Raw genomic sequence first — 26,999 nt, 5'->3', positions numbered from 1 at the left:
AGAGGGTAGGATGAGCAAAGAGTAGCATGGAAACATATACATTACCATATGTGAAACAGATAGCCAGTGGGATTTTCCTTATGTTTTAGGGAACTCAACCTGGGGCTCTGTGACAACAGAGGGGTGGGATGGATTGGGAATTTGGGGGAGGTTCAAGAGGGAGGCTGATTCATATATTCCTATGGCTGATTCATGTTGATGTTTGGCAGAAACCAACTGAATATTGTAAAGCAATTATCCTTCAATTAAAAAATAAATAAAAAAAGAAAACCACCATCTGGATTTTCCTATAGGGTTGTGGTGATCATTAGTTCAGAAAATGTAAAAAATAACTGGAAAGAATCCCTGTATGTTACATGTCATCAAATGAAATGTTTGAAAACAGTAACTCAATGCAAGGAAGATCTATTTCCTTAATTAAAAATAATTAATTTAATCAATGTAAAGTCATATATAAAATTTCTAAAAATCATTTATAATTCAAAAGACCTTGAAACATACTTATCGATGCTTTAAGTCTTATAAGAAATGAGGCCATTTCCTTAGGTTGTTATTCATAAACAATAGGCAAAATAAAAACAGAGAATTTTGTATATATATATATATATATAGGCCATTATTCATAGACAAGTAGGCAAAATAATAGCAGAGAATTTTATATTTATTTGTCAAGAGTATATAGCATTTATTACGTTCTACAAAAATTTTACATTTGATATTCAAATATTTTCTGATTTTAAGAAATTAATTTTTATAAATGAACACCTTCCAATGTTAAAGATAGCTCAGGACTTTTTGTATTTAAAGGGTGAGATACAGGCCTTCTGGATAAATGACTACATTTTGGTCTAATCTTCCCCATACAATTATACCTTTTAGACAAACTAACTTTTGTTGTACCCCAACTGACAATAAGACTTAAATCTGGAAGCAAAGTATTTGATCTCGTGTTGTCCTCTCTTACTTTATTACCAAGAATCTTCTTTGATTTGTGGTTAGTTCCTTTACAACTTTTGTTCATCTTCTGGCTTTGATTAGTGTGGTGTTTTTTATTTATACATGGGTTTTTCCTTTCAGTTACATGTATTATATTCTTGTGATCAATAGAAGGAAAAAGTGTTCGAGATGATGTTTTTCCAAAGGATCCAGTGGGTAAGTCTTGGAGATAGCTGGGAAAATGTTGGTTAATTTTACATTCATAGATTGATTTTCTTGAATTTGAATCATCTAGTTTGATAGAATATAGATTGTCTATTGTTATATTCTGATAAGTATCATTTGGACTCTGAGGAGTATTCAATTTTTCAGAATTACATTGAGGTAAGATAGGTAAAATTCCAGGTTTGTTTTGTTTTAAGACTAATCCAGTACCAGGAATAAAAAGTTCTGATTCTTCCTGTTTTGGCAGATGAGTGACGTCTGTGTTTGAAACAGAATGATGTACATGTCCATTCACCGCTCTATCATTCCAAATTAAAGGGTTATATATAACTTGTCCATCAATAGGGCACGAATTGCACTTGTAGAGTAACCAACTGTCAATACATTTCCTATGAAACTTAAAAAAAAGTTATGCTAATGAGAGATACAATATCTTATTTATAATGTATAGTATTCATATACATTTTCCCATATCATTACTGTGTTACTTTTAAAACTTTCATAAATTTGGAAGGTAATACAATTTATCATGTTTTATGGAAATATTTTGAAGAAGTTCTCTTAAAAATGTAGTTGATCATAGACTGATTGCTATTTTCCACATTAAAATGAAAAGCCCTCAATGGATACCATTTCACTCTTACTTTCTAATGAATATTATTAAATAATAAAAATGTCAAAGCCAACTTGTGTTGAAAACTTATATGATGATGGTAAGACATATCATAAATCATAAAAGTTTATTAAAACAACTTTATCTCAGAAATAACCTGGTTACCACCACATAGTGATTCAGCAACTTTGATTCCAGTGAGTCCATTGAAATAATAGTAAACTATGTCAAATTAAGCATTTCTGTTTCATCTGAAGAATCATAAGTTAGTATATTCTTTAAGCTTTTTCTTTTTATCATTAACCAAAGTAGACAAAAGTATTTAACTTAAAGTGTCATTTTATGTTTCCTCAGTAGTATATACAGAAATGAATACTAATTCATAGGAATCCATCCTTGGGAGGCAGACCACCTTCTCAATAGTCTCTGCTCTAGCTTTTTACACACACTGTTCAATCTGAACATCTCTGCTCATAATCCAACTAAAAAAGTATAAGGAGAGACTTAAATTGCCATTCCATTTGTGAAAACTGGCCCTACAGGGAAAGTCAGACTAAAATGCTGTGACTTCTACCTTGTGAGTGCACGGCAGCTGTCTCGTATGTTGGCCATGACGAAACGCCTTCAAACAAAGTCGACACTGGTATCCTGGAGCAAGCAGTTTACTGTTCTTTGTGATCAGAAAGAGGGGCAGTGACTTTACCACGTGTTTTGGTGTATAAATTTGGCTAAGTGAGAATAAGCAGAGAGAGATGAATGGTCATATGTGATTATAGATCAGGAAGCAATCAATAGTACAGGTAATAACCTCCATATAAATAATGCAACTGAACCCAATACTTTTTAGAACTGAAGATAATAAGTCTCATGCATTATAAAGCTTAAAAATCTATTGTCTTTGTTAGCCATCTGTATGTCTTCTTTGGAGAAATGTCTATTTAGTTCTTTGGCCCATTTTTTGATTGGGTCATTTATTTTTCTGGAATTGAGCTGTAGGAGTTGCTTGTGTATTTTTGAGATTAGTTGTTTATCAGTTGCTTCATTTGCTATTATTTTTTCCAATTCTGAAGGCTGTCTTTTCACCTTGCTTATAGTTTCCTTTGTTGTGCAGAAGCTTTTAAATTTAATTAGGTCCCATTTGTTTAGTTTTGCTTTTATTTCCAATATTCTGGGAGGTGGGTCCGAGAGGATCCTGCTGTGATGTATGTCGGAGAGTGTTTTGCCTATGTTCTCCTCTAGGAGTTTTATAGCAGCACTGTTTATAATAGTCAGGACATGGAAGCAACCTAGATGTCCATCAGCAGATGAATGGATAAGAAAGCTGTGGTACATATACACAATGGAGTATTACTCAGCCATTAAAAAGAATACATTTGAATCAGTTCTAATGAGGTGGATGAAACTGGAGCCTATTATACAGAGTGAAGTAAGCCAGAAAGAAAAACACCAATACAGTATACTAACGCATATATATGGAATTTAGAAAGATGGTAACAATAACCCTGTATACGAGACAGCAAAAGAGACACTGATGCATAGAACAGTCTTTTGGACTCTGTAGGAGAGGGCGAGGGTGGGATGATTTGGGAGAATGGTATTGAAATATGTATAATATCATATATGGAACGAGTCGCCAGTTCAGGTTCGATGCACAATACTGGATGCTTGGGGCTGGTGCACTGGGACGACCCAGAGGGATGGTATGGGGAGGGAGGAGGGAGGAGTGTTCAGGATGCGGAACACGTGTATGCCTGTGGCAGATTCATTTCGATATATGGCAAAACCAATACAATATTGTAAAGTTAAAAAAAAATCTATTGTCTTGATCTTGAACAAGATGGATCCAATTTCAACATCAACTTCATAAAGAACAAAATTTAGTCATTTCAAACAAAAATACTAAGTTGGAATTTTTTGAGTTGAGCTTTTTCACATCAATGAAACCAGAACAGAATTTTGATGCAAACTATATACTTTCATATATATGAGCTGCGCTAACACAAAGGCTGGTGTTTAGAAAAATACAACCCAATTCACTTTGTCATCTGGTAGGAAGTAAGGTGGATGGTAGGCCATATTAAATATTTCAGGCTACTATGATAAATTGGTAGGTCATAGTCTATGAAGAAACATTTCACATGGGGCATATGCTTACTACTTCAGTACTGTTAGACCATGTAAATGTACTGTAAAGATACCAACCCCATTTTTGTATCCAAAGTACCAACAAACATAATTTAGATTATGCAATGTAAATTTGATGCTGCAAGCAGCTGATAAAAGATAAATATTTAAAAACAAAAGCTTGGATTAAAGGTTAGATGCATTCTTGTTATTCAATGGTTATTCAGAATAAAGTTAAAATATATTCTTAGAAAACTTTATACTTTTCATTACTCTATAGATATACTTCTCATTAACTCTGCAGATAAACTACAAAAATTGCCTTTACCAAGGTCACTTAATTATCAACTAAAAAAAAAAACTATGTGTTTCTATTATTTCAGGTGGAACTAAAAAGCCTCTTGATGAAAGTGAAAGTGGAGAGTGAAAAAGTTGGCTTAAAGCTCAACATTCAGAAAACTAACATCATGGCATCCGGTCCCATCACTTCATGGGAAATAGATGGGGAAACAGTGGAAACAGTGTCAGACTTTATTTTTTGGGCTCCAAAATCACTGCAGATGGTGACTGTAGCCATGAAATTAAGACGCTTACTCCTTGGAAGGAAAGTTATGTCCAACCTAGATAGCATATTCAAAAGCAGAGATATTGCTTTGCCAACAAAGGTCCGTCTAGTCAAGGCTATGGTTTTTCCAGTGGTCATGTATGGATTTGAGAGTTCGACTGTGAAGAAAGGTGAGCGCCAAAGAATTGATGCTTTTGAACTGTGGTGTTGGAGAGGACTCTTGAGAGTCCGTTGGACTGCAAGGATATCCAACCAGTCCATTCTGAAGGAGATTAGCCCTGGGATTTCTTTGGAAGGAATGATGTTAAAGCTGAAACTCCAGTACTTTGGCCACCTCATGCGAAGAGTTGACTCATTGGAAAAGACTCTGATGCTGGGAGGGATTGGGTGCAGGAGGAGAAGGGGACGACAGAGGATGAGATGGCTGGATGGCATCAGTGACTCGATGGATGTGAGCCTGGGTGAACTCCGGGAGTTGGTGATGGACAGGGAGGCCTGGTGTGCTGCGATTCATGGGGTCGCAGAGAGTTGGACACGACTGAGTGACTGAACTGAACTGAACTGAAACAGTTTTTTATCTTGAAACTCTTTTATTTATTCCATTTTCTCTGCCTAGAACGTCCTTCTATCCCTAATGTTCTCTTGCCTACCTCCACAATATCTCTTAAACCATTAGTTATACAATTTATCATTCTAATAGGTTGAGGTGTGATACCCAGCCAGGGCCACGGAAAATGGAGATGGAGAGCCTTTGTATAGGCTCATTTCACACCCACAAAGCATTTTATAGTCCATAAGAGCTATGGTCTCTGAAGTGTGTGGAGCACCCACAGGGCATGGGCTAGGTATCTACTGTCTACTGGGTTGGACAGAAATCTATCAATCATCTATCTAGATATAGACATACTATATATATATATATACATACACACACATATATATATATGTAGGATAGAAATATATATACATAGGATAACATTTTAAATATATATATATATATTACATATATAATGAACAAGCACAATTTTTGTTTGGTTAATTCATTGAAATTGTCTTTTAAAAAATATTTCAATTTTATCCCATTCTTTTAAAATGAACTTTGTTAATGTTTTATAGTGTACCTAATATAGTAATTCAGAGAAGGCAATAGCACCCCACTCCAGTACTCTTGCTTGGAGAATCCCATGGACGGAGGAGCCTGTGAGGCTGCAATCCATGGGGTCGCTAAGAGTTGGACACGACTGAGCGACTTCACTTTCACTTTTCACTTTCATGCACTGGAGAAGGAAATGGCAGCCCACTCCAGTGTTCTTGCCTGGAGAATCCCAGGGACAGGAGAGCCTGGTGGGCTGCCGTCTATGGGGTCGCACAGAGTCGGACATGACTGAAGTGATTTAGCATAGCATAGCATAGCAATATAGTAATTATACATAGTAGGTTTAATTTTCTTTCATTAGTAAGTATGACAAAAACTGTCCTCTAGTAAAGAGGCTGAGTCAGGGTTTTGAAATACAACCAATCCCTTCAACACTCTTCAATGGGGGTGGAGTAGAGGGGCAATAAGAAAAGAAAGACTTGCCAAGGATGACTTTGCAACCCCATGGACTGTAGCCAGCCAGGCTCCTCTGTTCATTGGATTTCCCAGTAAGAATACTGGAGTGGGTTGCCATTTCCTTCTCCAGGGGATTTTTGCGACCCAGGGATTGAACCCACGTCTCCTGTATTGACAGGTGAGTGCTTTACCACTGAGCCACCTGGGAAGTTCCAGTGGCTGATTACTTCAAAGCAAATCTCATAGCTAACTGTATTTTTTCTTTATATTCACTCCTATCAGTTTTAATTTTATATTTATTTTGATGATCATTACTAAGGAAACTATTCTAACTACTATATCCCTAATATAATCTTTGGTAGAATTAATATTAATAATAGTAGACAGCATTATTTGAATATTTACTGTATTAATTTCACATGCACAAAATGTCTATAAGACTGGTTTTATAACTGTCCCCATTTTAAAGATAAAGAAAACTATTGCAGGGAGGAGTGAAATAACTAGCCCAAAAGTGGCATAGCCAACCTGTGGCTGTACCAGGACTGGATTTAAGCATTCTGACTCCAGAGCTTTGCTCTTCACTTGAATACTATATCATCTAGTACATAATAGTATTTGATCAATACATATTTATTGAATAAAGAAATGAATAAAAACTTATCCAAACTGAAAATTTAAATATTTTCCCAAATACAAATTTCACTGAGAATCTTACTCTTGCTTTTCTTGAAAATGTGGCATCTTTTCCTCTATCTCATCTTTAATATCGACATATTTTACAGTTTTATCCGACCTTTTCCCCAGCGATCTCCATTTTTGATTTCTCTTCTGTAATACGTAAAAGGTGAATGTTACTTGGTAATTTGTGGAAACTTTTACCTTGTGCATTAAAATCAGTAAGATGCATATCAGTAAAATAATAATGTAGATAAAGACTCATCATTTTAAAATATAGCTTTGTAACACATTAAAGAAATTGCAAATTATTAGTCATTCTTATCGGAGAAGGCAATGGCACACCACTCCAGTACTCTCGCCTGGAAAATCCCGTGGACGGGGGAGCCTGGTGGGCTACAGTCCATGGGGTCGCTAAGAGTCAGACACGACTGAGCGACTTCACTTTCACTTTTCACTTTCATGCATTGGAGAAGGAAATGGCAACCCACTCCAGTGTTCTTGCCTGGAGAATCCCAGGGACGGGGGAGCCTGGTGGGCTGCCGTCTATGGGGTTGCACAGAGTTGGACACGACTGAAGCGACTTAGCAGCAGCAGCAGCAGTCATTCTTATACACTGTTGCACAGCTACTCTAACATTACTTTTAAAGGTAAAATTTTAATCTATTAATCAATAATGGTAATTGTGGATGTTTTATCTTGTGTAGTAAGTTCAGAACCAGGAGACACTTATTTACTTGTTAAATTCAAGTGATGTAAGACATTTTAAAACCATAAATCATCGTTAGTAATAAGTCATTTGGTGTGTTGAGATCTTTTTTTTCAAAATGAATTTTCAAGCTTGATGGCCATTAATTTCTGTCCTTAAGATTTATATATGATATCATCACATATTTGTTATTGTGTTGAATTTTGTAAATTACTGATGTAAGAACCAATCGCCTAGAAAACCTTATGAAAAAGTTATCCAAAAAATCTTGGTCTTTGGTTTTTATTCAGACATAGTCAGCTCTATTCCAGAGTGTTATCTATTCTTAGATTTTACTTAGATTTACAATGGGACAAATACAAACACTATATGAAATTCAAGAAGGATACTGTACCTCACGAAACATAAATGAGTGAGAAAGATGGCAGCAGCTATCAAAACAATCCTGGCATAAGTGATATTCTATACATTTGGTACACCTAAAAATGCAAAACACCAAAACATACAGGAAAAAAAAATCCAGTTATTTTGATGGTTTTTGGTGAAAAACTCTGGTCAAGATTTCCTGGGAACTATGCAGATAATGACAAGGCCCATCTTAAGTCTCGCTATATTAGTTCCCTGTTGCTACTGTAACAAGTTACAAATTTAGCAGCTTAAACAACACTATATTATCTTACAGTTTTGTAGGTTGGAAGTTGGACATGGGTCTCAATGGGTTTCACATCAAGGGGTCCACAAAAGTTGCATTCCTTTTTGGAGGCTATAGGGGATTCTGCTTTTCTGTCCTCTCTTCTAGAGGCTTCCCACCTTCCTTAGCTTAGTTTGTGTCCCTTTCCTCCTCAAAGCAAGCAATGCAGTATCTCTCTGTGCCTTCCTTCATAGTCATGTATCCCTTTCGATTGTCTTCTTTGCCACCCTCTTCCACTTTTAAGAACCCTTGTGATTATACACTGAGTGCAGGATCATCTCCTTTTTTCAAGGTCAGATGATTAGCAGTCTGAATTTCACCAAACCTTAATTCTCCTACAACATGTAAACTAACATACAGGTTATGGGCATGAAGATGTGGATATATTGGGGAAGGTATTATTTTGCCTACCACCCCCCCCCCCACCATGATGTCTTCCTGGAATACCTTATCCTGAATCTACCTCTTTCTCTAAGTTCTTTAGGTCCAACAGCCTATTAGATATTCTATCATTTGATTACCCAGTGTTTCCCTACGATTTCCTGAATGTTAGAGTTATACTTAGTAGAAAGATTCTTGAAAACAGAATTGTATTATATTCCCTCTCTTCCCTCACAAAATGGAAAAACCTATATGTATAAAAAAAATTGCAAAACTATTGATATGATAAAAATTTTCATTTTCAGCCAAATTCAATCTAAACATATGTTACTTAAATAAAATTCTGGCACAAGCAGAGAGTTCTAATTTACTTGCCGCAATATTCACCACAAAATAACATTTCAAGCAATATAATAATGTTATTTTCTTACTCAAGTTGTCAAAGATTATTTCCAAGAGAAATTTGGGAAAATATATCCTTCAGATATCTTAGAAACAGCAAGTATTAATTTATTCATTAGTTTATATACACAAGAAAGATTCTTAATAACATCTGAGCAATGGTGTAATTTATTCAATACATAAGATTATGCTGAGCTAGGAAAAGTTAAGCATCTCTGTATTGATATATATATGATATTTTTGAAATTAAAAGATAATAAACTTTAATGAAGAAAGAACTGAAAAGCTTTATAGTTTATCTTGCCTCTTATTCAAACCATTACTAAACCACTGGAAATAGTTCTTTCAGGGTAATGCCTGAAATCTTAGTATTTGAGGGAGTGGAATAGTGCATTCTTTAATTTGTAAAAGAAAATTGATATGGATGTGAATAACTGTGAACCAAATTCATATAGAAGAAGTTATTCTGAGAGTGTGGAACAGCAGGCAAGGAGCTGAACAGTGGAAAATGCCTAGATTGAAGGGTAGTAGGAAGAATTACCCACGGGGACAGAAAGTGCAGTCAGAGGGACAGAGAACACTGTCATTAACAAAAACAAGATAATTTACCAAAGCCACTCACACGTTAACCATCTGAGGAACACATCACTATAAAGACTGAAAGTTTTACACTGTGACATTCGCCTGTCCTTATTCCCCACCTGAGCTATTTCTCCCAACGTACTTTTCCAGGCGTTATCTTAGTCCCTTATTCTTCTTACTCACCCCTCCTGAAAAAATTCAGATTGCCAAAACGATGACTGCTAGTGCCAAATATCAAGTCTTTCCTTTTTCTAGAATTTTCTTTAACCAACATTCCAGAAACTGTCTGAACACTTCCTGTTAAACCTTATAAAAAATTCTGCTCTTTTTCCTCAAGTGAAAAGGCTCCTTTGGAGCTTTCTCAGGCTAGCTGTTTTCCAATAAAGACTTTTTCGAACAGTGCTCTGGATGATTTGTTTTCATGTGACACATTGAGAAAACAAAGTATTAGAACAGTTCCAAGAGGGAGGTATCATTAACTGTTGGGGTGATAAAAACAGGTCTATAGTTTTATGAGAGGGTTTAACAAATATATTAATTGGACTCATCATAATGTAATTTCAGGAAGACTGACTGCATTTTAGAAAATTTTTAACAAAGGTTGAAACAAGATATTTTCTTCTTCACATACAGTTAACTTTTAAGATTTTAATTATGAAAGAACAATTTTATAAGCATAGAAATTAATTGATATTTTACTGTGGGACTTGTGGGAAAGTTTGAGGATTACTTAAAAATAATGAAAATTTCCTTCTCTCCTAAGTATCTTGTTGTGGTGGTTTGAGATGTAAAAGAAAACAAAACATGCATCATTGCAGTTTGGAGTTGGGGGGAAATTAACTTCAGTTGATCTAGTCAATATCCCTCTGGCTCAGTCCTAGAAGTTTTTGGCAACGACTTCATAGGTGGTTCAAAGAAAATTACAGGGGATGAGAGGTCTCTGTAGCAGGGCTCTGAGCTTGCAAACTGATTTAAGCCAAATTATAAATCCTGTGTTCAGAGCTTCCAAGAAAGAATGCTACTTCAAACTCACAGTCTATACCAGAATGCAAAGTTAATACTCTGTGTGAGGAAAGGAAACAAACAACTGAAATTTCTGAGGTACAGGGATACATCTATGAGGTACACAGATCACTAGTCTGAAAATCCTGAATGAGCAGCCTAATCCTATATAGGGCAAACACAAACACAAGACAAAACAAAACCCAACCCCTCAAACAAAGCAGAACAAAAAAAATAAAGGAAGAAAAGAAGTTTAAATGACTAGTACTCTAATGTTCAAAGTTTTCTAAATTAAAAAAAAAAAAAGACTATAAGCTTATAGTTTTACTAACTGATACTTACTTGTAACACTTCCCCTCAAGTGGAAATTGTTGACAGTTATTACAAGGAATTCCAAGATGCTTGTCTAATCGTTCTTTCTCAGCTGCAGTCACCAGTTTGTTAGAGTTTTTGAATTCCTCTAAAATAAGATTTAATGGTCCAAAGTCTTTCCTACACAGAGGACATTTCAACATGGAAGAGTTCAATGGCACATCCTGATAATTAGCTAAGATCTTCATACATTTTATATGAACACTATTGCCACAGCCAAACCTGTTAGAAATAAAATCCATGTTTACCATTTGTATGCAACAAGGTTTATTTACATAAATAAGTTTTCTGTGCTACCATTTTTATTTCCCATAAAAATGGATTCGGAACTGATCATTTATAGCCTGATTACAGACAAACGGGGCTTCCCTGCTGGCTCAGTGGTAAAGAACCCACCTGCAATTCCGGAGACATGGGACACGGGTTTGATCTCTGGGTAAGAAAGATCCCCTGGAGGGGGAAATAGCAACCCACTCCATCATTCTTGCCTGAAAAATCCCACGGACAGAGGAGTCTGGTGAGCTATAGTCCAGAGTCATGAGGAACTGGACGCAACTGAGGAATTGAGCACACACACACATAAATACTATCTTATCTATCTAGTCTAATTTATCATATTTAATTTAGTATATCAGAATTCCAGACAAAATGCTCCCCATTTCAATGAAATTGGCCGTAAAAGATTTTGCATCATTATGTTTTTCATTTTTAAATTGAGAATGAATACAGTCTTGGCAAAGAGGAAAATTATAATAATTATTATTATTTTTAAATAAAAATTGTTACTGAGAGCAGAGGTGTCATCTTTTTTTCTAGAAATTACACTAACACGAATGTGGTAGTACCCAGTTAATATCTGCTGAGAGAAATAATATTTGGGGAAATAGTTAATAATTTCAAAATATGCAAAGGAAGCAGCTATGTGAAAAAATACAATGTGGATGAAAATTTTAGTAAATAACCAAGGAAAAAAGAGAGTTAAAAAGTTAAATACCAAGTGGTTGCTCAAATTTTCCATGTCCAACTTTATAGTGCCTTTAAGAATAGTTGAATACAAAACTCTTAATAAGCATTTATGTATAAGTGGAATTTTGAATTATTTAGGTTTAAAGATAAAATTTAGAAAAGCTGAAGAGAATTTTATCATTTTAAAGTAAAATAATCATTACTTTCAGAAAACTCTTTGTAACCACTCTAAGCAATGGCATTTGTTCATGCTAAGCCATTTCAGTCATGTCCGACTCTTTGCAACCCCATGGACTGTAGCCCACCAGGCTCCTCTGTCCATGGGATTCTCCAGGCAAGAATACTGGAGTGGGCTGCCACGTGTTCCTCCAGGGGATCTTTGGGTCCCAGGGATCAAACCTGCGTCTCACATCTCCTGCATTAACAGGTGGCTTATAAGCCATGGCATTTGTTCATGTGTATAAAACAAAAACATGAAAATTATCTACTTTAATTACTTAAAGTGAAAAGGGAAATAAAGTAGAATTTATTTTTTAATTTTCATCCTTTAAATGTAGCCAGAAATATTTAGAGTAAGAACAGGACCTCTTTAAACAGATATGTTAGGAAATAAAAGGCCAATTAAATATGATTGCTTAAATATGTATTATTTTTCTGTCAACATGTTTCATAACAATATATTATAAACACATTAAATTAGAATTTTTTCATAAGTTTGTAGAATCTAAGGAAAACTCATATCACCTGCAAAAGGTGACAGGAAGCTTTTTCTCTAAAAGTACTTCTTGACAAATAGAGCAGATATCATCTGAACCAATCTCCTTCTGTTTAATGTAACCGTCTTCTTCAGTCTGTGCATTTTCATTGTTCATTTCTCGTTGGGGAGTTTGAACTCGATGTATTCCCTGAAGCAAACCGTTGATTTCTCTTTCCACAAGACCTAACTGCAAAGCAGCTAGTGATAAATTCCAAAGTATTAAAATTTGATGGCAAATTGGAGATACAGAAACAACTTAGGCTGAAAGTTAGCATGTTTTATTCCAAATATCAGAAAGACAGACTTGGTTGAATTATTACACTGACATTTACTATTTTTTGTATTCCTTTCAGAGCCAAAAGGTCAGAAAAGAGTTATTTATAAAAATAAGGGAAGTTATCTCTTATCTTCTTGTTACTGTAAAGAGTTGGTACAACCAGTACCTTATAAACGTTTCAGATTAATTATATGACAGTGTTCATCCTTGGATTGGTGCTGTAATCATCTCTTACATGTTTATCTCTTACTCAAAAATGAATACTTTATCAACATACAAGAGTATGAAAAGAAATGGGTGCAAATTCAGAAAGGGGAAGAGATACTTGAGTAGTTAGTGTAATTAACATTTGTTAGATGAGTAAATTAGTAAATAGATAATGAGAGAGCAAGACTCCACTATGCCTATTCTCCTTTCCCAGTTTTACACCCCTACAGGAGCATCTTGGTAGCCACACCCTTCACAGCTTTGGTCAGTATTCCTGGGGACAACCTATGAGGAATGTATTATCTACAGCCTGGGATGTGCAGTTTCTGAATTCTGAGTTTTCTGCATCCTGCTGTCCAACTTGGCGCTCTCGGTGCATGTAGTTTTAGCTCAAGGCATCCCAGATTCCTTTTTTCCTCTGGCCCATTCCCATGTTCTTTTCTCTTCCTCTCTCCTTACATGCCATCATTAAAATGCCAGCTGTTATTGGCCCCCCTGAGTTCTAGTCATTTTATACATTCTTTAATACATATAGATTAAAAATCACTTGCAAGATAATGAAAAGCTTCATTTTCCCCTAAAAAAATTACCACTTACACACTAAAAATACTGAAAACATCACGGTTACATTTGACTATAGAGATCTCTGTTCCTTGTCTAAGGTAGGGTGGCAGGTGGAATGTGGGAGGGTATTATATTTAATTAACCATTACTTTGGAGGATGAGGGCTATTTGTCACAGAGACAGAGCAACATCTGCTCCCTAAAAAATGAGGAGGAAAATGAAGAACAAAAGATTTCTCCACAGTAGCAGAAATATTGAATCATAAAATTTCGTAAGACAGAGAATAAAAGGGAGAAACAAACTCTTCTGAAATTAATTTGGAAAAATTGATGTAAGAGACTATGAAAGAATCCTCTTTAATAACAGAGAAGAGTAAGACAGTTAACGTTATCAGATATCACAATCTATTATAAAAACAAGAAAGTATATACAAAACTCACTAAAGAATAAAAATTATGAAGAAAGGTTGAAAAGAAGCACTATTTATTAGCTGTTACTGAGATAACTAGGTAAAAATATGGAGAAAATTAAACTAATTAAAAAAAAACCAATCTCCAATTTATACCAATACAGCTACATATGGATGCCATAAGGAAAAATAAAAATAAAATGAAAAAGCTAGCAGAAAAAAAATCTCTAAAATACTATGGAAGGACAACTTTCAAAGTATCAAAACAATACACACAAAAAATAAAAATAGTAAGATTTAGTAACACAAAAACCTACATATATGTGACAAAACTTAATAAAACCATATGAAAAAGAATTATGTCATTAGGAAAACATTTGCAAAGAAGGGTAAACCTTATATTTAGGAAGAACTTGTAGTTTTACTCCAATAAATAAACAGCCAAAGTACTATTTACACATGTAGTACAAATAAGTCAATAGAAGATATTCAATTTCATCAATATCAAAGAAAAATGGGTTAAAATCAAAATGAGTCACAGATATAGAATAAAACCTAAATAAAAGGTAATAAATAAATAAAGGGCTATGTTTCATTTGCCCTATATTATATCAGGGCATTTTAGATTCTAAAGGTATGTCAGATGTATGAAATAATGAAAACTATTTTCTTAATTTTCTGGGAATGAATAGATTACTATGAACTTTGTATCTTTTCCTACTTTGTGTGACTTAGTCTTTTTTCCTAGTATTATAGAAATATCTCAGTTTTTCAAAATTTTCCATGTATCTTTATTTACTTTGGAGACTTAAAATATGCTGTTAAATATATGTAGTATGTTAAATATGACTAAAGCATGAATCCAAAAAAGCAAAACTGGCAGAAAACTGATATATGCTGAAGTCATAAATCAGCAAAAGTACTGCTATAAAGCAATACTTACGGGTGACAGACATAAAATAGTAATACTTACAAAAGGAAAAACCCTCAAACTCACGGATATGGAGAACAGATTGATGGTTGCCTGAAGGTGTGTAGGTGTGTAGGAGGGTGGCTAGGAGGTAAGAGAAATGGCTGAAGGTGGTCAAAATGTGCAAACTTCCATTTGTAAAATAAATTAGTCATGGGAGCATAATGCACAGCATGGTGACTACAGTTAATAGTACAGTTAATAGTACTGTGTTGCATATTTGAAAGTTGCTAAGAGAAAAATCTTAAAAATATTCATTACAAGAAAAAAGTTATAATTGTGTGGTTTTGTAATCATTTTGCAATATACATATACAATGAATCATTATGCCGTACATCTGAAATTTATATAATGTTTTATGTCAATTATATCTAAATAAAAACAATAGTACTTTTACTCCAAGATCCAATTAATGATTTAGGCTAAAGAAATAACTGAGAGAAGAATAAGTTTCATATACAAGGAATATAACAGGAACAACTATACTCCAATAAAAATTAATTAAAAAATCAATAGAAATGAGTCATGATAAAAAAGAATATAACGGGTATTTAGAAATAAATGCCAAACAGGAGAACGTTAAATAAATTATGACTATAATACTCTGAGTATATCATAATTCATTTAACATTCACTGACAACTTGGAGAGACTACATAGCATTGAAAGTGTTTATAAAGTAACAGTGTGTGATAAAAGCAGAACACAGAATTCCCACATTTACATTTATTTTCTGTAAATACAAATTCAAAAAAAAATAGAAAATAAATATTTATTATATCTTTGTGGTTGGAATTAAAAATTTTTTCGTTAAGTGTGGTTTTTATTTTATCCATAAATATTTAACTGAAAAAAGGAATAGATGGGATTTACTAGACATTGCATTTAGGAAAAACTCATTAGGTAATAAAGCTAGGTTTTGCTGGGAAATATTTGTGGGGTGATGGGAAAAATATTCAGTGTTCAAAAACTGATATTTTTATGAAAAATTCCTATGTAACCATCTTTGTGCTCAGTTCACAAGTCGTGTCTGACTCTTTGTGCCCAACCAGGCTGCTCTGTCCATGGAATTTTTTAGTCAAAGATACTGGAATAGGTTGCCATTTCCTTCTTCAACCATCTTTGTAGGTCTTCAAAAATAAAAGTAAGTCTCAGGTTTCTGGAATGCAACACTAATAATTGTTTCCAGATTTGTTTTAGAAAAGAATCTATGAATCTATGAACATCTATGAATGATGTTCAAAATGTTTCTACTTCATTATTAATAACCTTCTTCTCTACATTTATATACTTTACATAATATTAATGAATAGCTGTTTATAGCTTTCTTTGGATTACTTTAATTTTCATGCATGTTTGTTCGAACTTTCATTTAAATGATAAATTTCAACATTATTGAGACATACTTTCTTTGAATATTTGTACACAAAGGATTCTCTCAATGTTGAGTAGCTAAAATATCTTTTAAATATTATATAAAATACTTTTAGTAGGAAACATAATTTTTTAAAATTCATATATAGGATCACATGTAAGCATTTACAAACTTTCCTACTACAGGGATACTTGTAAATAAAAAGAATGACATGATTTCTGCCTTCAAGAACACAAAGGATAATATGATACAAAATATTAAATTTATCCATATGAAATTACTATTTTCATAGATGAAAAAATATTGGCAATTCATCTGATTCAATTTATTAAAAAATAACCTAGCAGAGCTCTCAACTAAAATGCAGTACAATAAATATTTGTTGAATATAATTGGGTAGAGTTGTACTGTCCAATACAATAGCCATTGGTTACTGAGCACTTGAAGTATGGATAGTGTGACTGAAAAATTGACTTTTAAATGTTGTTTTATTTAAATTTAAATGGAAGACCAATAATCTATAGTTTTTGGAAATTTAGAAGTATAACAATTTATGTGTTATCTAAATCTATTTTTCAACTGAATATTTTATGATGTCTAAATGCAGATCAAGCATTTCTAATGAAAATACACTCAATTCAGTGTCTGAGTTGAGATGTACTGTAAGTGTAAAAGACACTATTTCATAATTTTTATATTGATTACATGCTGACATTTTTATGTATTGGGTTAAAATAAAATATATTATTAAGACTAATTTTCCTATTTCTTTTTACTTTTTATAATATGTTTACTAGAAAATTATACATGTGCTTCACATTATATTTCTAACGGGCAGTGTAGTATAGAAGCTTGTGACATGATATAAAAAATAGTGTAGAGGATGTGAACATTTAACTTCAAGCAGAACAGAGAAATAGAGAAGAAAACAATATGCATGAACTCATACAATCAATCATTGTGTAAGAAGGACTGGGAGAGGATGAAGTGAAGAGTAAGTGACATTTCAGAAAGAACCTTTTGTCTACAATGTGAAGGAGCCAGCAACAAAGTGCAGGTGCTGGAAACAAGGAGGCCACTGAGAATAGTACTAACGGCTGATGAAGTCTGGCCGAAAGTGAGAATGAGGAGAGGTGAGAGCACAGTTGAGAAGTAGGGACGATGTAACATAAACAGGATTTGTACCAGAGAAGAGGATGAGAAATGAAAAACCAAGGATGCCAAAGCTTCTAGCTTTGAGACTAAGAAAAGGGAAAGTCAGTATGTGAGTTGGAGAATAGGACAGGGGAACACATATGGGGGAACTGAGTACTCAAAATGCCCGTGGGACCACCAAAACTGCGCTCCTCAGAAGGCAGGTGGAAATACGGGTTTCCTGATGACATGCAGAAATCACATTTACAGAGGTAACAAGGGGAAACAGGAAATGTGAGACATTTCTAAGAAAATATGTGGTGGCGATGGTTTGGTTGCTAAGTTGTGTCCAACTCTTTTGTGGCTCCATGGACTGTAGTTCGCCAGGCTCCTCTATCCATGGGATTTCCAGGCAAGAATACTGGAGTGGGTTGCCATTTCCTTCTCCAGGAAATGCAATTTCCAGGCCCATGAATCAAATCTATGTCTCCTGCTTGGCAGGTGGTCTCCTAAATTGCTGGCAGTTTCTTTTACTGCTGAGCCACCAGGGAATGTGTATATGGAGAGAAGAATATAAAGGAAAAATGCCTGTGAAACACTAATATTAATTTATTGTCTATTAGAACTTATAAATGTCTACTGTTATTGTGCTTATAAAATAGTTTGAGGGGAATGAACTTGCCTAAATAGAATCTATACCCTGAATTGGAAAAAAACTAATTATTATTTTAATTTTAATGAATATTATAGACATTTATTAATAAATTTTTAAATGCCTGTGTATTTTTTGGATTAATCTAGTATAGGTTAGATAAATCTTTGCAGGAAACACTTTGATAATGACAGAATCTTTATTGTAAAATGTACAAATCTAATTAACCTGTAATAGAATTATTTTTCTTTCTTTTTTATTTTTGAGGATTCTAGAATTTATTTTTAAGTTGAAAATTATAAAAATTTTCATATGCCTGACTTTAAACTCAATTTACTAAGTTTACTGTCATTAGAATTATTTTACTCTAAAAAACATACATTTTTGCATAAAACTTGTCAGTAAATATTTTTTAAAAAATTATGTATCATGTCAACTGTGTATTTGTGGGATCTGAACAATTTGTTATTTTTCTCACAATTAAAATAAAATTAGATAAAGAAACTACTCTGAACTCTTGCTTAGAATACATAGGGAAAGTCTACTGAAAATCTGGCAATTATTTCATCTCATTTATTATTAAGTGCTTTTTAATTTGAAATGTCATATAAAGTTACATTTTTTTGTTATATATAAAAATGTTCCAATTGTCTTAAATGTAACAAAATGCATTACAGACAGCTATCAGATCACCTAGAAAAATAACTGCCTAAATTTAGAATATGTCTCAATAAAAAATTTTTTAATTTGTTAACTTTAAATTAGTAAGAACACACACACAAACAAAACTTACATTCATGATTCCTTGGGAGCCTGAATTTTTTCAACAAGACCCTAATATCCAAAAGTAGAAAACCAAAATTAAACATTTATTTTTGACATAACCTCAAAAGGTATTATTAATTTTAGAATAGGAATGGCATTACAGAATTTACATTGCTGAACACATTAGGTATAAATATAAAATTCTCATCATTTTCTGTTACAAGACATTAAATTTATGTTTTCAAATAAGTATGTGAAAAACACATGATCCATGGAAACAAAAGGCATTTGCAATAAAGAGATTTGTCAGAGAGAGTCCATATATTTCTTTATGACATAGAGTAGTTCACAAAGAAAGGTTAGTGAGGGAATCTAAGTATTAACAGCACTCCTTTTAAACTGCCCCGGAAGCTTCCTTGGAGTAGGAAATGGCAACCCACTCCAGTATTCTTGACTGGAGAATCTCATGGACAGAGGAGCCTGGTGGGCTACAGTGCATGGGGTCACAAATCGGATACAACTGAGCAACTAACACAGAAGCTTCCTACTCCTGGAAATGGAGGAATTTTCTAGATAATTCCTGTTTTCCTATACATATCACTTTTAACGTATGACAGAAAAATACTTTCAAATATTATCAACTAAAATGGAATATGACTCTTAAAAAAGTGGGAAGCATATTTTAAATTCTTACTTAAATATATTAAATATACATTAGTATATTAAATACTTGGATTATATTTCCACGAAATTTATGGTTAATATACTGCAGAAAATGTTACATTACATAAAAATCAGAACTGAACACCCTTGCCCTAAGGAAACTGGCATAAAATAAAAATGGAAAAAATCTATTTTATGTAAAATAATAAAACCAAATTGCAAGCTTTGAAAGGTCCATAGGTGGAGGGAGTTTTTTTTGTTTTTCATTTCTGGGATCCCCTACAAACAGGTTCTGACTCTAGAGGAAAAATTCTAGATTTGACATAAGTAATCTAGAGTCCTACTTCAGTTTTGAAAATTCATAGTCAAATGGTTACTGAAAAGGATGTAATAAAATTTTTAACAATCATAATGAACTAAGTAATTATCATCACTGACGTGAATCAAGGAGATTTATTGTTAGATTTCACCTTTGTACATAATAAAAATCTAAACATTGATTTTTTTTCTTATTAAAAACAATAACATTACAAACATGTAGAGGTGGTAGTATGTTTCTCAATTTAAATCTTACTTAATTTTTGGGTTGAAATAAAATGCCCCGAACTATATTGACTATATTGACAAGCTATGATCATTTTACCTTTATATTTTCTCAACACCAAACTTCTTTAATCTCACGGAACTCAAACCATGAAAAAGCCAAAATATGTAATAAAACAAGATGTTTCTTTGTGGAAGAGCTTCATTACAATATCACTTACCAGCATATGTGCTTACAAAGTTCCCCTCCTTTCAGAAATGTGGAACAATTACAAACATGAGGATTTCCCAGAGAAACCTTCAAAAGAAAAATGCATACTTAAAAAGAAAAACCCTCAAGTCAAATTTTAGATTATAGAGTAAAATTAAGTTAATAACTGGATTAACAGAGATTTCAGCTCATAGTTCAGCTGACTCCAAAAGGCTAAATACAGCCTATTTGGGACATCGTAATTCTTGACACCAGTCTAATTTTCCACTTCCATGTTCTTTGCCTTGCTCAACAAATTGTATTGTCAGCTAAGATTGTTTTTAAGAGTCCTATGTTTAGGCAAGTGAAAAGAAATCTAATTTCAAAAGCTTGAAAGAAAAATCTATAAAATTTTAACTGAAAGGAAATTCTACTTTGCAGTGTAGCTAAAGGCTTTTAGTAATGGAGTACTTTCCGGGTTTTTGTTTTGTGCATATATTTAAATTAGTAACTGTATTTAATTTTACTAAGTCTATACTGGCTTAAACTATTTATTAAATGCTCTAAGTGTTGTAAAGTGGGAAAAGGACGTCTGAGATAAGCATAGGTTATCTTACGCATGACATTAACTTAATTAAATTTATCATTAAAATAAATTTACATTAATTTAAAATAAAATAAATTAAATAAACTTAATTTAATAACATTAAATTAAAAGATTCCAGGTCAACTTCTGAGAGGTAGAGAGGTGGCTGATTTTTGACTGATGAGAGCAGGATATGTGAAAATTAAATATCTGTTCAGCAAAATTAAAAAGAATTTTTATTCATCAAGACCTTTCCAAGGAATCGCCATTTAAGCCACACTTTAAAAGTGTCTCGTTATAGCTTCCGAGAGACAAAAAAGTAAAGAAAATCCAATTTTATTTATCCAGCAAATATATACGGCTTGTAAACAGATTGGACGATTTTCATTTCATCTGCGTTACAGGGCTAGTGACTGCTAATGGATCCGAGAATTTACGTAAAAGCAAACCATATACTCAAATAAAACCTGCTGTGTTTTCAAGCCCGAAGATCAAGGGGCATCATCTTAGAAGAGCTGGATACGATTTGGAGCCTTAACCTTCAATAACGGAACTTCTCTAACAAATGCTATTTTGCTCGGCAATGCGCACGTCTTTAAAGTCTGGAACACTCGCGGGTGAGGTTCGGCAGCGAGTAGCTACATACAAGGTGGGTCTGGGGGGACTGGGCGGGTCCGCCTGGCTGGAAGCCAAGGCGAGTTGGGGGCGGTAGTTACTCTGAAATCCCTGTTTTCCGGTTCCTCCTCTCTCAGCAGAAAGGCGGTGGGGCCCATCTCTCGGAGGAGGTAGATGCTGCTACTCAGCGCTTGGTCTTGTTGCCAGCTGAGGCGGTCTATCAAGTGTTTTCGCCTCTCAGAGGCTTTACAGCCCCCGCGAAGCATCTTGCCCGGGTTAGGGCGAAGGCCGCAGTTCAGCCAGGTTGTCGGAGTCGCCAGCCGGTCTCCATGACAACCGCGTGCCTGTCGGTTGCATGGTGACGGTATTCGGGCTCCCCGGTATCCCAGCGTGCCTTGCGCTGACGTGTCGCTTTGCGAGATCACACCCGCCTCCACTCCATCCAGAAGCAACAATCTTGACCGCGGAATGTTTCTAATCCCCAACGCTGGCGGTCGAAGACATCACTGTCTAATCTCTCGCGTTCCTTCTGCTGGTTCCTCACAGGCGGGGCTCGTGAATTCTTTGTTAGGACAGCCGCACAACCCGGTTACAGTTAGGTCTCTGGATGCTAAAATTATCTCTTTCTTTTTTTTCTAATTTTATTTTATTTTTAAACTTTACATAATTGTATTAGTTTTGCCAAATATCAAAATGAATCCGCCACAGTTATACATGTGTTCCCCATCCTGAACCCTCCTCCCTCCTCCCTCCCCATACCATCCCTCTGGGTCGTCCCAGTGCACTAGCCCCAAGCATCCTGTATCGTGCATCGAACCTGGACTGGCAACTCGTTTCTTACATGATATTTTACATGTTTCACTGTTTTTATCCGAAAGACGTTCCACAAACATTTCCCAATTGCTCACTAGGTGCATAATCAGAATTAATCACTGGGGGAAGATCAATGATGTGGAACACAGCATTCTAACCTGGAAGCTAGACTCTTTAAGTAGGGATGTATGTGATGGTGTTGTGCTCAGCATGTTTATATTGCATGTTTGGGTAGGGATGGGTGTTGGGCGGCAGGGGTGGGTGCAGAATCCATTGCCTCTATGCCCTCTAAACTTACAAATACCTATTTAAGGAATAAGGTATGTAATGTTCACCGGATAGTTCAAATTGTCTATGAGCTTTGTTACTACGTTCAGTAGGACAGCAATAAAGTATGAGTCAAGTGAAGAAGCCATATTACTGGAATCTGTCTTTAAAAGTGAAATCAGGAAATGACCAGTTGTGGCCCAGTAACATAAAAATGAGGGATATTTGTCCTATTTTATCATGGAAGGAACTCACAACTCGGTATGTCAAGAGCAGGAGGAGAAAATGGTCAAAGGCCCTGATATGAAAGAAGATGATAGAAATAGCAGCTTTCACCTGTGAGACAACTGAATAAACAGCATCGAATCCTAGGTCTAAGATTTTAACTTAATTTTATCTCTACTCTCCTATTCTGACTAACAACAACTAGCATACATGTACCATACTCCCAACTTTACCATCAATTTAATGGTGCTAGATGTTAAAATAAATATTACATTAATACATTAAGAAAAAATCTCATATCCAAACCAAAAGAAATTATAAATTGAATTTTTAATTTATTTATTAATACTTAAAAGGACTCAAAATAAAAGACAATCTGCACTTTATGATGAGTAAGGTTTCAGAGTGAAGGCACTTTATTCAATCACCATTTCTCTCCTCTCTCCATGTACATAGATGTCTCCATATAGATTACATATATGTTTTGTATATAGCTATTTAAGAATTACTCTGAAGAAACTTAAAAAAAAACAATAGCAAACAATTGTTAAAATTATTTTGTAAATAAGTAAAATTGTTTTATTATCATAATTAGGTAATAATACTTGTTACATGTGTAAGTGATACACACCATTCTCAAAAGTTTGTGTCCTTAAGACACAACTGTCATGTCAACTGAATATAGGTTCATAAATTCTATTGGGGGAGATGATGACAGTAACAGTATTCACACTTATTGAAATTAAAAAGGGAAAGAACAGATTGCTAAACAGAACTTTAGTCTAGCTGTAAGACATTTGTTTTTGTATCTGTCAGTTAAGATGTCAAAAACGTTTTTATAGCCAGGTTACTATCCCATATGTTTGCTTAATCTCTTAAGAGTATTTTACAGGGGTAATATTTTGCAAATATTAAATAAGGGAATTGTTCCCCTCCAAATTATATTTTGAAGCATATTGCCCAGGAAAGAGGGAAGTGGTTAGTGCTAGAAAGTCACTGATAAGTCATTTGAATTGCATGAACTAAGTTTTAGGCTCTTTAGCAATACAATTTGATTATAAAAGATAGGAATTAAAAAATTATTATAACTTCAGATTAAGATATAAAAAACTGGGCCTAGAGTATTATGCTTGGAAACTGTATGAAAGAGAATGCCCTGAGTGGGTAGGAAGAAGAATAACAGAAGTCAGTGGAAAGTCAGCTCCCAGTCTCAACACGGTGGATGTGTCCTTTGGGGTAAGAATGTGGAGTGGGTGGAGGGATGGATTGAAACAATGAGCTGGGTTTATGGACTAAGAACACCTGGTTGTGTGTGTGTGTGTGTGTGTGTGTGTGTGTGTGTGTAGTATGCTTGTTTCTGGAATAATGTTAGGGAGGTACAAGCTAGTAGGAATCTTAGGCTTCTGGCTTAGGGCCCTAACACATGATAAGCAATATGCAGAGGTGCTGGTGGAAGACAGGTAAATGAACTGGATGTAATGCCCTGATTCTCAAGGGGGTAAAGATATACAATGAACATAGGAATCTGTTTACTTCTAGAGAAAGGGCACAAAATAAAGACAATATTAATGAATGCAGGAATCAATGACCTCAAGAATGGAAGGAAACAGAACCAAGAACTCTTGTGGGAAGCACAACATGATACTTTCTATTAAAATAAATCAATAGGTCTAGCACACATCAGTGGTTCCCAACAGGTTATCAACAGTGGCCACACTGCAGAAATGACCAGCAAGAGTCCAGGAGACACTGTATGGATTCAAGGTCTCTATCTTTTGTCATCAGACACAAGGTCATATAAGCTTCACTTTCCTCAAACACTCATAATTTGTGGAGAGAAATAGGAGATGGGTAGAAAACTGAATTGCTAAGCATTTTACCCTTAATAGTGACCGAGGTACTTTAACATTCCTCTTAGGCTGACTAAACATAAGTCAGATTTCTTCCAGACTTTAGGTCCCTGACCTCCCTTTTCTTAGAGCATTTGCTTTAGAAAATGTTCAGTTCAGTTCAGTTGCTCAGTCATGTCCAACTCTTTGTGACCCCATGAATCGCAGCATGCCAGGCCTCCCTGTCCATCACCAACTCCCGGAGTTCACTCAAACCACGTCCATTGAGTTGGTGATGCCATCCAGCCATCTCATCCTCTGTCGTCCCCTTCTCCTCCTGCCCCCAATCCCTCCCAGCATCATAATCTTTTCCAGTGAGTCAACTCTTCGCATGAGGAGGCCAAAGTACTGGAGCTTCAGCTTTAGCATCATTCCTTCCAAAGAACACCCAGGGCTGATCTCCTTCAGAATGGATTGGTTGGATCTCCTTGTAGTCCAAGAGTCTCAAGAGTCTTCTCCAACACCACAGTTCAAAAGCATCAATTCTTCGGCGCTCAGCTTTCTTCACAGTCCAACTCTCACATCCATACATGACCACTGGAAAAACCATAGCCTTGACTAGACGAACCTTTGTTGACAAAGTAATGTCTCTGCTTTTCAATATGCTATCTAGGTTGGTCATAACTCTTCTTCCAAGGAGTAAGCGTCTTTTAATTTCATGGCTGCATTCACCATCTGCAGTGATTCTGGAGCCCCCAAAATAAAGTCAGCCACTGTTTCCACTGTTTCCCCATCTATTTCCCATGAAGTGATGGGACCAGATGCCATGATCTTCATCTTCTGAATGTTGAGCTTTAAGCCAACTTTTTCACTCTCCTCTTTTACTTTCATCAAGAGGCTTTTGAGTTCCACTTCACTTTCTGCCATAAGGGTGGTGTCATCTGCATATCTGAGGTTACTGATATTTCTCCTGGCAATCTTGATTCCAGCTTGTGCTTCTTCCAGCCCAGCGTTTCTCATGATGTACTCTGCATATAAGTTAAATAAGCAGGGTGACAATATACAGCCTTGACGTACTCCTTTTTCTATTTGGAACCAGCCTGTTGTTCCATGTCCAGTTCTAACTGTTGCTTCCTGACCTGCATAAAGGTTTCTCAAGAGAAAACGTTCAGTTGTAAATTTTTCACTGCCTTTTGAGATACAGATTTTCTGACAGTTTTACATCCTAGTAATATCTTTTTCAAGAACCTGCTAGCCATCCCTTTGAAATAGAATCAAGAAAGATATTGCTCCTATCTCCCAGTTTTTGAGGCAATGTGGAGCTGAACTTTGATAATAATGCCGCTGCTGCTGCTGCTAAGTCGCTTCAGTCGTGTCTGACTCTGTGCGACCCCATAGATGGCAGCCCAAATGGCACCCCACTCCAGTACTTTTGCCTAGAAAATCCCATGGACGGAGGAGCCTGGTAGGCTGCAGTTCATGGGGTCGCTAAAGTTGGACACGACTGAGCGACTTCACTTTCACTTTTCACTTTCATGCATTGGAGAAGGAAATGGCAACCCACTCCAGTGTTCTTGCCTGGAGAATCCCAGGGAGGGGAAGCCTGGTTGGCTGCCGTCTATGGGGTCGCACAGAGTCGGACACGACTGAAGCGACACAGCAGCAGGCTCCTCTGTCCCTGGGATTCTCCAGGCAGGAATACTGGAGTGGGTTGCCATTTCCTTCTCCAATGCATGCATGCATGCTAAATCACTTTAGTCATTTCCGACTCTGTGGGACCCCATAGACAGCAGGCCACCAGGCTCCTCTGTCCACAGGATTCTCTAGGCAAGAATACTGGAGTGGGTTGCCATTTAATTCTCCATGATAATAAATGGCCTAATCATAAATGGCCTAATCACATTAACCAATCTTATTGGAAGTACCTCTGGTACTTTCCTTCTGTCTCACTAAAGTCCCACCTTTGTTGCAGTATAGCTGTGGTCAGATTCTCTTCCTTGTCTGTTTTGAATAGACTTTGTCTGTTTACTCTGCCAGTGAAATTTTTTTTTTTTTTGGTGATATATACCATTAATCTAAAAACCTTTATTAAAAGAGACTAAATGAGTTTACTAAGTCCCGCTCCCTTCTCCAACCCCAACCCAGTGACTAGGGGAATAGTGGCTAGCAAAGATGATTGGATCATTTATAGAGAAATCATACCTTGATATTTTGCACATCTAACTCTAATATAAATAAGTTTGCAACCAACTGTGAGTGGGATTGATACTTTTAGTTTAAGATAATGTCAAATCCTTTTAAGTCTGAAAAGATTATAAAATTAATAAAAAAATTAAAAAGGTTTCCATTTCTGACATTAAA

At 35.2% G+C, this 26,999-nt stretch overlaps 1 protein-coding gene across 1 annotated transcript; it reads right to left on the bottom strand.

Moving 5' to 3' along the window:
- Nucleotides 1-651: 651 nt before the first annotated feature.
- Nucleotides 652-22,099, bottom strand: ZSWIM2 (zinc finger SWIM-type containing 2). Its single transcript, XM_061433362.1, has 9 exons — nt 21,606-22,099; nt 20,335-20,411; nt 18,936-18,976; nt 12,543-12,753; nt 10,803-11,054; nt 7,797-7,881; nt 6,734-6,846; nt 2,349-2,502; nt 652-1,558 (listed from the first exon to the last, which is right to left on the bottom strand). Exons 1-9 carry the CDS (start codon nt 21,768-21,770, stop codon nt 752-754), a joined length of 1,905 nt encoding a protein of 634 aa, XP_061289346.1. The 5' UTR covers nt 21,771-22,099; the 3' UTR covers nt 652-751.
- Between the last annotated feature and the right edge of the window lie 4,900 nt (nt 22,100-26,999).

This window comes from Bos javanicus, chromosome 2, assembly GCF_032452875.1.
Source record: "Bos javanicus breed banteng chromosome 2, ARS-OSU_banteng_1.0, whole genome shotgun sequence".
Classification (NCBI taxonomy): domain Eukaryota; kingdom Metazoa; phylum Chordata; class Mammalia; order Artiodactyla; family Bovidae; genus Bos; species Bos javanicus.
The sequence above is the reverse complement of the archived record's forward strand: the minus strand, read 5'-3'. Positions and strand labels throughout refer to the sequence as shown.

Bases quoted from the DNA above. Each gene is read 5' to 3' on its own strand.
- ZSWIM2 (XM_061433362.1), bottom strand. From the start codon at position 21,770: ATGCTTCGCGGGGGCTGTAAAGCCTCTGAGAGGCGAAAACACTTGATA. The intron at 12,754-18,935 runs GTAAGTTTTGTT...ATTTATCACTAG, and splicing joins GCTCCCAAGGAATCATGAAT to CTGCTTTGCAGTTAGGTCTT. The intron at 6,847-7,796 runs GTACAGTATCCT...TACGTATTACAG, and splicing joins ACTCATTTATGTTTCGTGAG to AAGAGAAATCAAAAATGGAG.